At 47.5% G+C, this 12,639-nt stretch overlaps 1 protein-coding gene across 2 annotated transcripts; it reads left to right on the forward strand.

The window, feature by feature from the left end:
- Positions 1–401: 401 nt before the first annotated feature.
- Positions 402–10,772, forward strand: nxnl1 (nucleoredoxin like 1). 2 transcript variants are annotated; one of them, XM_079864561.1, is made up of 4 exons: positions 402–516; positions 632–868; positions 1,372–1,730; positions 10,057–10,772. In XM_079864561.1, the coding sequence occupies exons 3-4, from the start codon at positions 1,380–1,382 to the stop codon at positions 10,240–10,242; spliced, it is 537 nt and encodes a 178-aa protein (XP_079720687.1). In that variant the 5' UTR covers positions 402–516; positions 632–868; positions 1,372–1,379; the 3' UTR covers positions 10,243–10,772. The 2 variants fall into 2 exon arrangements, with proteins under 2 accessions (XP_079720687.1, XP_079720686.1); XM_079864560.1 differs by having other exon boundaries at positions 1,372–1,705.
- The last annotated feature ends 1,867 nt before the right edge of the window (positions 10,773–12,639 follow it).

The following is a 12,639-nucleotide window of genomic DNA, read 5'->3' on the forward strand; positions in this document are numbered from 1 at the left end:
ACACATTAAACCTTGTAGATTTTTGGGTGAATTTCAGGTGATTTCAGCTTGAGAGAGAGAAGAGATGAAGGGAAAGAGATGTAGATTAATACAATCCTGATGTTATTGACAGTGTGATTGTGTCTCGGATGGGGATGCTAGTTTCCCAAGAGAGAGTTCAAATGTTATTTTCCAGAAACGTGCTTTGTCTTCTCGGGGTGTAGTCGTTTCTCAGTCCAAACGGTTCGGCATCTTCCACTTTTACCAGTCTTAAAGATGTATCATTAGCATATAAAACTCATTCATATATCAATCTATTTTGCCCTCTGAAGCCACTCCTGTTTTCACACGCTCACTCTCTCTATTGGATTACCAAGGCCTTAGTGTATTTTCAGCCAAGAAGGCTTATTGGATCTCTGACAAACACGGCCATAATCCGCCCTGAGTGCGACATGAGTCGTCTTCATCATTAAAGACAAACAAAAAAGTGTTTTTGAATCTCAGCGATGCATTCAGCAGATGATTTGTTTTTGATGGGTAATTTCAATTATCATATGTCAGACTAAACACCCCAGAAGACTCGATTGGTTCTAAACTCCCCTCTCTCTCTCTCTCTCTCTCTCTCTCTCTCTCTCTCTCTCCTTCACTCTAGGATTATGACGGTGGGTTGATGTAGATGAGGTGGTCTGTTCGCTGCATCCTCAGATCTCTCTGAGTGGTAAACACACACGGTGACTAAAGGACACACTGGTGTCTCTTTAACCCTGTAATCTCTGTGAACAGGGTGTGTGGTTACGAGGAACAACGACATGTTCAACCTGCAGGACCGCATTCATCTGAACTCATGATCATTTCGGTTCTGATCGACAGCGAGATTCAGTCACTGAAGGTGCGTCAGCATTGAGTTGAAAATATCTCGCTTTAAGTGAGTTTATAGGGTTGTAGATGCAACATGCAGCTTAATAAATGGCTTAATGCTTAATGTTTAAATGGGCACTGCAATATTTCTGTAGAAGTTGTTTAGGCCTATTTTTACATTTGCATTTTAAAAAAAATTAAATAATGTAAACTTCCTTTAGTCTATTAGATACTCTGAGATCTCTTTTGTTTGAGTGTTTCTCTGGAGTGTCACATGATCCTTTAGCCATTTTTCCTTTAGGGCATTTTTTTTTTTTGTACAGTATATATACTTGATTGTGTTTTTAAGCTGTCGTCAGTTGTTGTAATTAAAATTAGATCAACGTTTACTTATATTTGTGCCTTTCTCCTGCAAATTCCTGCAGAATGAAAGCTTTAAATTGATTAGTAAATAAGCTCTCTCTCTCTCTCTCTCTCTCTCTCTCTCTCTCTCTCTATATATATATATATATATATATATCTCTCCCTCTCCAGAAGCTGTCATGGTGGACCTGTTCTTGGGGAAGGTTCTGGTGAAGAACAACAAGGACAAAGACGAGCTGGACACGGAGCGCGAGATCATCCTGCGTCTCCAGAACCGCATCCTCATGCTGTTCTTCGGCTCGGGCGAGTGTGAGAAGTGTCAGGACTTCGCTCCGACGCTCAAAGACTTCTACAAGAAACTGACGGACGAGTTCTACGTGGAGAGATCGGCCCAGCTGGTGCTGCTGTACATCTCTCTGGACTCGTCTGAGGAGCAGCTGGAGAAGTTCCTGAAAGAGCTGCCCAAACGCTGCCTGTTCCTGGCCTACGAGGACCCCTACAGGAAGTACATGCACTTTCTGTTCCGAATAGTATGAAATGGGGATTTTGTACAGTGGTTCTCTACCAGGGGGTCGGGGCCATTCAGCACAGATCAAAAGAGTCTGCAAGGAATGCAAAAGTTTTAGGAGTGTCCGCAAAAAATTTCTCAGTGGAACGCAAAAGTATTGCGAACAAACAAAGTTTCTTTGAGGAACGCAGAAGTTTTGCGAACAAACACAATGTTTCTCGAGTGAACACAAAAGTTTTGCGAACGAACACAATGTTTCTTGGGGGAACACAAAAGTTTTGGGAGGGAATGCAAAAGTTTTGTGAACGAATGCAAAGTTTCTCAAGGGAAAGCAAAAGTCTTGTGAACTAATGCAAACATTTTTGGAGAACACAAAGGTCTTGCGAACGAACGCAAAGTTTTTTAGGGAACACCATTTTTTTTCTAACGATCGCAAAGTTTCTCGGGGGAAAGCAAAAGTCTTGCGACCGAATGCAAAATTTTTTGGGGAACACCATTTATTTTTTCTAACAATTGCAAAGTTTCTTGGGGGAACGCAACATTTTTTGGGGAACATAAAAGTCTTGCGAATGAAGGCAAAGTTTCTCAAGGGAACGCAAAAATATTGCGAACGGACGCAAAGTTTTTTGGGAACACCATTTTTTTTCTAACAATCGCAAAGTTTCTCGGGGGAAAGCAAAAGTCTTGCGAACGAATGCAAACATTTTTGGGGAACACAAAAGCAAACGCAAAAGTATTGCGATCGAACACAAAAGTCTTGCGAACGAACGCAAAGTTTCTCAAGGGAAAGCAAAAGTTTTGCGAACAAACGAAAAGTTTCTCAAGGGAAAGCAAAAGTCTTGTGAACGAACGCAACATTTTTTGGAGAACACAAAATTCTTGCGAATGAATGCAAAGTTCCCTTTCGTTGTCACTCCGAGTTACGTCGGATGACGACGAATGGGGTTTCGCTTAGAAATCCTATCATCTTCGAGTATTAAAACACGAGCCAATGGCAAAGAAATGCCATGGGTCTGCGGAATTTGCATAGCGTAACTCCGCCCCGCCCTGGGGGTATAAAGGAAGTCGCTGGCAACATGCAGATATGTTTTCGCTTCGGAGCCAAGTTCAGTACTTCACTCCACAAGCCTTTTGAGTGTCATCTCAAATCTCTTCGAGACGAGCGGCTCTTCAGTGTGTTGGTGTGACGGCGTGTTCCAGCGAGATCGCATTTCTTGCTGCTGTTTTGTGCAGTAATCTGCCTACAGTGAGTGTGTTTCTCCCCGGGCGCTTCAGCACTCTGCTGAGCTTTTCCACTCTCTAAAAGAGCTGCACGCGGCACGTCTTTTTCAAGACGGTTCGCCCGTGTATTTTCTATTTTCTGGATGTGTGTGCGTGATTCATCTGCTTAACGGTCGCGAGCGCTGTTTTGCGTGTTGGGCTTAATCACGCTCGGCAGCGCTCGTTGATGAGTCATGTTTTTCATTGCGGGAACATGACCATCGCGATGTTTATAGATCTAGACTCAATGATCTCCATGTGAGTAGAGTCCCCTCTGCCACACCCCAATTTATCTCTTCCTCGAGAAGGGATACTTTGGCTGGTGGCCAGGGTGATCTGAGGGTTCGGTGTGGCACAACAACCGACGAGTCAATTCCTCGGGCCACACCCCCCTCCACATCGCAGACCATGCACTCACAGCATCACAAGGCGGGCTTGATTCCTCTGGAAATGAAGTTTCGACTGCGTTGCCTCCCACGGGAGTGCCATCGTTGCCGCGACCGATCCAGAGCTGTCAGCCATGCTTTCCCGGGCAGCTGAAAGCATCGGCTGGAGTGGCCCCGCCCTCCCCCCGAGCGCTGTAAGCTTCTCCCGGACGTGCATCAGGACGACTGCGCTCCGTGAGAGTCCACGTGACTTTCGCGGCCCGCGGGTGTCCTCCGCCTTCGCTGCTTTCGATCGCACGGCGATCATGGTCTGTATGGTCCCTGTCACTATCGTGGCACGGTCATGCAGTGCTGTGTGTCGCCTGCGCCTTCGATGCAGTGCTGTCCCGGGAGTTCTGTCCGAACCGGCCGCAGTGGAACGCTAGTCCTTCCCTGGCCAACCCTGGCAGAACGCGGAAATTCTAACCACGCCCCTATGCTGGGACGCTATGCCCCCCATGCCCGGCCTGGTTTGTTCCGCCACGCACACTGCCGACCTCGCTCAGGCGACATCAGCACCTGCGTGATCCTGGGTCAGGTGATGTCCACTAGTGTGGTCCAGACATGGGCTTAGCCAGGTTGATGTGGGGGTGTCTGAGAGTTCATCTTCTAAGCTCCCCCATGTCCCAGGCTGGGCCCTTTGGCGGTGTGGCTTCGACCACCTGAAGTAGACTCGGGTCCTGCACCGATGGTCATCCATCCGTGTGGTCTCCTTAGTCTGCTTCCCGCCAAGGCCCCCTCCATGCGGTTGCTCCCCTCGGGTCTTCACCGGCCCTGAGCAGGAGCAAGTCGCAGGAGGGCGGCGCTGCCCGTCTCCACCCCTTAGACTGCCACGCCAGTCTAAGCAGCACTCTGAGACGGGCAGCCTAGTCGGCGGTGTGGTTCAGGATTGCGCCCAACAGTCTTCGATCACTCTATAAGCAGGCTGAGGACCTTCTGCACCGACGGTCATCTGTCCGTGCGGTCTCCTTAGCCTGCTTCCCGCCGACACCGCCCCTCTGCGATTCCTCCCCTCGAGCCTTCACTGGCCCAGAGTACGAGGAGGTCGCAGGAGGGTGGCACCAACCTGTCTCTGCCCCTTAGCCGGCTAACACCTGGCTGAGCAGCACAAACCTGAGAGGCAGGCAGCTTGGAGTTAGGGCTCAGTTCTTCAGGAGCTGGTAGCAGGACCACTCCTTCCCCCACTGGAGGGCTGGGGCAGAATCTCTACAAAAGAACTGATGCTCTTTCTCTGAGCCCCAAGAGGCTTGGATGACAGCACGCGCCGCCCACGGGCCACGCTCCTCTCATCCCCCTCTGTCGCCAGACCCCTGCCAGAGCACGCCTCCGTGGGACGCTGGTCCTCCCCTGGCCTCCTCTGGCAGGACGCGGTTAATGACCGTGCCCCCGCACCGGGCCGCTATGCCACCCACGTCTGGGCCGGTCATTCCGCCTCGCTGCACCCCCGACGGTACGTCTGTGGTTCGTATGACCCCGCTGGTGCACTTTCTGGAAGCCTGGCTAGAGCTTCCCAGACTGTCCCGCTGGGTCGCGAGAACCATCAGGCTCGGCACGCGATTCAGTTCGCGCGATCTCCTCCCCGCTACAGCGGAGTCCGCTTCACTATGGTCGGTGGCAATGCCCCTGTCATGAGAGCGGAGGTCGCCACCCTACTGGCGAAGGGTGCGATCGAGATTGTCCCTCCAGCCGAAATGAGGTCCGGCTTCTACAGCCCTTACTTCATTGTTCCGAAGAAATCGGGTGGGTTACGACCGATCTTGGACATGCGCGTCCTGAACCGCTCCCTTCACAGGCTGCCGTTCAAGATGCTCACGGCCAAACGCATTTTCGAGTGTGTGCGGCCACAAGATTGGTTTGCAGCGATCGACCTGAAGGACGCCTACTTCCATGTCTCCATTTACCTCGACACAGACCGTTTCTTCGGTTTGCTTTCGAGGGGCAGGCATACCAGTACGCGGTTCTCCCTTTCGGGCTAGCCCTGTCTCCTCGCGTCTTCACGAAGGTCGTCGAGGCAGCCCTTGTTCCCCTCCGGGAACACGGGGTTCGCATCCTGAACTATCTCGACGACTGGCTAATCCTAGCTCACTCTCGAGACCAGGTTTGCAAACACAGGGATCTGGTGCTCCAACACTTAGCCCGTCTGGGCCTTCGGGTCAACTGGGGGAAGAGCAACTCTGCCCAGTGCAGAGGATCTCTTTTCTCGGTATGGAAATCGACTCGGTCGCCATGTGTGCGCAGCTTACGAGCGAGCGCGCGCAGTCACTGCTGACTTGTCTTCGTCAATTCGAGGGCAAGAGTGCGGTTCCACTGAAACTTTTTCAGAGGCTCCTGGGGCATATGGCATCCGCAGACGCAGTAACGCCGCTCGGATTGCTTCATCTGAGACCGCTTCAGCTTTGGCTTCGCGATCGAGTCCCGAGGTGGGCATGGCAACACGGCAAGCTCCGGGTCCCAGTGACTCCGGCCTGCCGTCAGACCTTCACCCCGTGGTCGAACCTCAGCTTTCTACGGGCCGGAGTGCCCCTGGAACGAGTTTCCCGGCATGTTGTTGTCTCAACAGATGCCTCCACCACGGGCTGGGGCGCCATGTGCAATGGACATGCTGCCGCGGGCTCCTGGACAGGACCCCAGCGCCTTTGGCATGTCAATTGCCTCGAGTTGCTGGCTGTACGTCTCGCCCTGCACCGCTTCCATGCGTTGCTCAGGGGTCAGCACGTACTAGTCCGATCAGACAATTCCGCGACAGTAGCGTACATCAACCATCAAGGTGGTCTACGCTCCCGCCGTATGTCGCAACTCGCTCGCCACCTCCTCATATGGAGTCAGAAGCATCTGAGGTCGCTTCGAGCCATTTATATCCCGGGACACCTGAACCAGGCGGCCGACGAGCTGTCTCGAGTTCGGCCTCTCGCTGGAGAATGGCGGCTCCATCCCCAGACGGTCCAGCTGATTTGGGATCAGTTCGGCGACGCACAGGTAGACCTGTTTGCCTCCCACAACTCGTCCCATTGCGACCTGTTTTATTCCCTGACCGAGGGCACGCTCGGCACGGATGCACTGGCGCACAGCTGGCCGCGGGGCCTACGCAAGTATGCGTTTCCCCCAGTGAGCCTTCTTGCGCGGACCCTGCGCAAGATCAGGGAGGACAAGGAGCAGGTTGTATTGGTTGCCCCATACTGGCCCAGCCACACCTGGTTCTCAGAACTCATACTCCTTGCGACAGCACCTCCTTGGCCAATTCCTCTGAGGAAGGACCTCCTTTCTCAGGGACGGGGCACCCTTTGGCACCCTCGTCCCGGTCTTTGGAACCTCCACGTGTGGCTTCTGGACGGGACGAGGCAGGTTTGAGTACCCTACCACCAGCGGTGGTGGCTACCATCACTTCCGCTAGAGCATCGTCCACGAGACATGTCTATGCGTTGAAGTGGAACCTCTTCGTCACCTGGTGTTCTTCTAAAAATCTTGAACCCACGAAATGCCCCATCAGTGTCGTGCTTTCCTTCCTGCGAGAAGGGTTGGAGCGAAGGCTGTCTCCCTCCACCCTGAAAGTGTATGTTGCCGCCATTGCCGCACATCACGACGCAGTTGATGGTAAGTCTTTGGGGAAGCACGATCTGATTGTCAGGTTCCTGAGGGGAGCCAGGAGGCTAAATCCTCCTCGTCCTCCCCTCGTACCCTCTTGGGACCTCTCAGTGGTTCTAACTGCCCTGCAGAGTGCTCCATTTGAGCCTTTGCAATCAGTGGAGCTTAAGTTCCTGTCAATGAAGACAGCGCTCCTGGTTGCATTGGCCTCCATCAAGAGGGTAGGGGACCTGCAGGCATTTTCGGTTGACGAAGCGTGCCTGGAATTCGGGCCGGCTAACTCTCACGTGATCCTGAGACCCCGGCTTGGATATGTGCCCAAGGTTCCTACTACACCCTTTCGAGACCAGGTAGTGAACCTGCAAGCGCTGCCCTTGGAGGAGGCAGACCCAGCCTTGGCACTGCTCTGTCCAGTACGCGCCCTTCGTGCTTACGTAGACAGAACGCAGTGTTTCAGGACCTCAGACCAGCTCTTTGTCTGTTATGGTGGGAAGCTGAAGGGAAAGGCTCTCTCCAAACAAAGGTTGTCTCACTGGATAGTGGACGCCATTGCTTTGGCATACCAGCAGCAAGGTCGACCGTGCCCCCTTGGTGTGACGGCCCACTCCACTCGGAGTGTGGCATCCTCTTGGGCTCTAGCGCATGGCGCCTCGCTAACAGACATCTGCAGAGCTGCAGGCTGGGCGACACCTAACACATTTGCGAGATTCTACAATCTCCGAGTAGAGCCAGTTTCTTCTCATGTACTCGCTTCAACTAGCCGGTACTAGATTCTGCTCAGGTGTCTTCGCTTGCTCGCCATTCCTCTCCACGGACGGGATACGTGCGATATTTCCTCAGGTGAGCCTCATAAGCCCTGAGTCTCCTCCAGCACTGACGACGTCAACGCCAGAGTTATGCCACTGGCAGCTTTCGCGCTTGGCTAGGTGCCTCCATGTGCATGGTTCCCTTAGGGCGACCCCCACATGTGTATCTCCACTGTAAGCCTCTTTGAGCATGTGTCTTTCCCTTGGCAAGCCACCTTGCCACCCCTGGGGTTGAAATATTCCACCTGCGGCTGGACACCCCAGTGTTACTCCGTATGCAGCCCTTCGGGGTCATATGTGTATTCCAAGTCCCCCCCTTCGGGTTGGGCATGATTGCATATTTCCACTGGATATGCTTCCCAGTGTACCTTGGTATTCCTGTGTTAAGTAGGACTCCTTCGTCCGTGCTAGTCTCACGACAGGGAGCTCAGACTTACGCAGGGCACTGGAAGACAGTCGAGAGGTGGCGTGATTATACGGGAACCCCATTCGTCGTCATCCGACGTAACTCGGAGTGACAACGAAAGGGAACGTCTCGGTTACGTATGTAACCCTCGTTCCCTGAGTAGGGAACGGAGACGTTACGTCTCCCTGCCACTTCCGCTGTACCGCTGGAACGCCTGAGTTCAGTCTCGGCTCCTCAGCGAAGACATATCTGCATGTTGCCAGCGACTTCCTTTATACCCCCAGGGCGGGGCGGAGTTACGCTATGCAAATTCCGCAGACCCATGGCATTTCTTTGCCATTGGCTCGTGTTTTAATACTCGAAGATGATAGGATTTCTAAGCGAAACCCCATTCGTCGTCATCCGACGTAACGTCTCCGTTCCCTACTCAGGGAACGAGGGTTACATACGTAACCGAGACGTTTCTCGGGGAAATGCAAAAGTTTCTCAGGGGAACGCAAAAGTTTCTCTGGGGAACGCAAATGTTTCTCTGGGGAACGCAAATGTTTCTCTGGGGAACGCAAATGTTTCTCAGGGGAATTCAAAAGTTTTGCGAACGAACACAATGTTTCTCGGGGGGACACAAAAGTTTTGGGAGTGAACGCAAAAGTTTCTCAGGGGAAAGCAAAAGTTTCTCAAGGAAAAGCAAAAGTCTTGTGAACAAATGCAAACATTTTTGGAGAACACAAAGGTCTTGCGAACGGACGCAAAGTTTTTTAGGGAACACCATTTTTTTTCTAACGATCGCAAAGTTTCTCGGGGGAAAGCAAAAGTCTTGCGACCGAATGCAAACATTTTTGGGGAAAACCATTATTTTTTCTAACAATTGCAAAGTTTCTCGGGGGAACGCAAAATGTTTTGGGGAACACAAAAGTCTTGCGAATGAACGCAAAGTTTCTCAAGGGAACGCAAAAGTATTGCGAACGAACGCAAAGTTTTTTGGGAACACCATTTTTTTTCTAACAATCGCCAAGTTTCTCGGGGGAAAGCAAAAGTCTTGCGAACGAATGCAAACATTTTTGGGGAACACAAAAGCAAATGCAAAAGTATTGCGATCAAACACAAAAGTCTTGCGAACGAATGCAAAGTTTTTTGGGAACAACATTTTTTTTCTAACGATCGCAAAGTTTCTTGGTGTAACGCAAAAGTTTTGGGAGTGAACGTAAAGTTTCGCAAGGGAAAGCAGAAGTCTTGCGAACGAACGCAAACATTTTTGGGGAACACAAAAGTCTTGCGAATGAACGCAAAAGTCTTGCGGACGAACGCAACGTTTTTTGAGGAACACCATTTTTTTTCTAACGATTGCAAAGTTTCTCTGGGAAACGCAAAGGTTTTGGGAGTGAACGCAAAAGTTTTGCGAACGAACGCAATGTTTCTCAAGGGAAAGCAAAAGTCTTGTGAATGAACGCAAACATTTTTGGGGAACACCATTTTTTTTTAACGATCGCAAAGTTTCTTGGGGGAACGCAAAAAGTTTTGGGAGTGAACGCAAAAGTTTTGCGGACAAACGCAAAGTTTCTCAAGGGAAAGCAAAAGTCTTGCGAACGAACGCAACATTTTTTGGAGAACACAAAATTCTTGCAAATGAATGCAAAGTTTCTCGGGGGAATGCAAAAGTTTGGGGAGTGAACGCAAAAGTTTTGGGAGTGACATCCAGCTCTTCAAATAGGATTCTTTCATTTTATTTATTTAAATTTAATGATACTTCTAGTTAGCCTCCATTGGGGATCTTTGAATAAATCCTTGACAAAAAGGTTGAGAACCACTGATCTATATGCTATAAGTTTGCCTGTGTTTCCATCAGTAGTATCATGTGTGTGTTGTTTGCAGGGAGCTGAGCGAGATGTTCGAGGTGCAGGATCTGCCGAGGGTGGTGGTCCTGCGTCCGGACTGCTCCGTCCTCTTGCTCGACGCCGTGTCGGAGATCTGCACGCTGGGTTCGGACTGCTACCGCAACTGGCAGGAAGGGGCGGAGCTTATCGACAGAAACTTCATGATGAACGAGGAGTTCGATGAAGGCAAAATGCGCAGCTTGACCGACCCCATCCGACGAGTCAAATACAAGGTGGAGGACAAGAAGAAAAAGAAGAAGAAAAAGGATGAGGATGGAGAGGAAGATGGAAATGATGGAGGAGGACCTTGGGGCTGAGGTCTGAACATTTGCTGACACTCGAATAACATTATCAATATGGGCAGAAGCCACGAGTAAACGCTGTAGAGAGACACCGTTGAGTAAACGTTGCTGGAGAGATGGAGGGTCTACAGGAGCACTTCTCAATGTTTTTGACTTTTCAAAGCCCAATCTTTGTCAAAAAATTATTTTAATTTACAGAACTGTTCACAGATTAAAATAACTCAATTATTATAAATGTATAAAAAGTGAATGTTCTTCAATTTTCCCGCTCTTTTCAACCGATGAATTTCATTGACTCCTCCAGTTGTTTATCATTTACTGGATAAGTATTAAGAATAAGGACTGTAAAAATATATTTCTACTCACAATTTCTCTAGAGCTTGGCATAACTAGTAAAACATGTATTCTTTGTAAAAAATAAAAAAATAAAAAAATAATAATATATATATATATATATATATATATATATATATATATTGTATTTTCCATGGGTATATATGTATATATATATACCCATGGCAATTTTACTAATTTCCATAATGTTTCCAGGTCTAGAAATCAGACTTTTAAAACTGGACTTCCCCATATCAAGGTTTTCTGAGAGAATCAGGCACTCTAAACATTGCCAGAAATTTACAGGAGTAAAGAGTATTATTTTACAATAATGAAGCCAGAACATTACTGTGAAATAAATGCAGGCTGAGTTATTTTCTTCCCTATGATTGTGAAAGTAATGCAGTTACTTTTTACAGTGTTATTCAAAGGGAGAAAAAATAGTGGTTAAAGGGGTGAACTAAAATCAACATAATTATTAGTTTTATTTTTTAATAACTTTAAGTCATCTTAAAGCCTCTTAGAAAGTTTTTTGAAAGAAATGAAATAAAAAGAAATTGCTGAATGTTTGATACTCAAGCTCAATTTCTCAATTCCAGGATCAGTTGCTTTACAAATATGTCTCTACACTGATTTTATATTCCCAGATTATAGGTGTACATGAATGATTATAATAGCCTATGAGGATCATCAGATAACTGCTGTGACATAAATCTATCAGCAAATGCTCTTTTTTTTTCACCACACATGCTTTTATCAACATTTGCATTATTAATAAACTTGAAATGACAAAGAAAATTGATTTTGAGTGTTAGATCTATTCACATTTTTTTTTTTTTTTTTTTGGTCCGGTTTAAACAAGTTGTCAAAATGCAAATAACACTCCCCATATAAAACTAAATAATTTGGATTTTGTATTTGTATGATTGAAAGAATGTGTCATGAACATCACAAACCTTTAAATAACATTCTATTAACATTCAGGAAACTGGACATTTTATGTGTTTGGAATGTTAGAAATCAACGTTCTTAGTAGCCTATGTTGAATTTTTTAATCAAAATTAAGTTGAAAGAACGTTTATGCATCATACCTTTAAAAACACGTTCTTCTAACTTCAAGAAAACTGGACATTTTTTACGTTCCCAGAACCAACACTGAATATTTTGAGAACATTCTTTTAACAAAAATCTGTTCGGGTACTAACGCTGTAACGCAGACACTGTGCATTAGAGTTAAAGATGCGGGGCACTTGATTTCTACAGGAGAGAAAAAAGGAGTTCGAAAGTGAAAGTGATTCATGGAATTCCGGCTCTTTTCCAGGAACCGGCTTTTCGTTCAGACTTTTTACATTCAGTAAAATTTAGTAATGTAATGTTTGGCCTGTGATTGATGTGCATGCACATATTTGACAGTAATTTGATATTTTACCTTACAAATGATACCTTCTTCCTTTATGTTGTCTGTTATAAAATGCATCCAAATGCTACTTCATCTTGTATTATATTATTATTATATTATATTAGGTATGATCTTTTCGCCACAATACTCGACCACACGCAGTGACTGAATGTATGCTATGTATGTAATGTTGTTCTGTATGTTGTGTAGTAGCCTACAGTAGGGGAGCGCGGGGCACAATGTAACACGGGGCTAGTTGTAACACACTTGTTTTAAATACTTCCACACGTGCAAGCATGACGAAACTTGGTGCATTTACTAGTTGCCATATCAACACTAGGCCTATATAGAGAAAAAATTGTGCCAAAATTAATTTGTTTTTGGAAGATATCCATGCACATTTATTAAACCATAGCAAAAGTAAATTTCTTACTTAAGTTAATTTTTCATCTCTATTTTTTGTGTTTATTTAAAATTAGACAAATCTGATATTATTTTAATCTCCAATATGTTATTTAACAGTTGAAATAGTTATTTAATGCTTCGC

Source organism: Squalius cephalus, assembly GCF_949319135.1.
Source record: "Squalius cephalus genome assembly, chromosome: 2".
NCBI classification, from domain to species: domain Eukaryota; kingdom Metazoa; phylum Chordata; class Actinopteri; order Cypriniformes; family Leuciscidae; genus Squalius; species Squalius cephalus.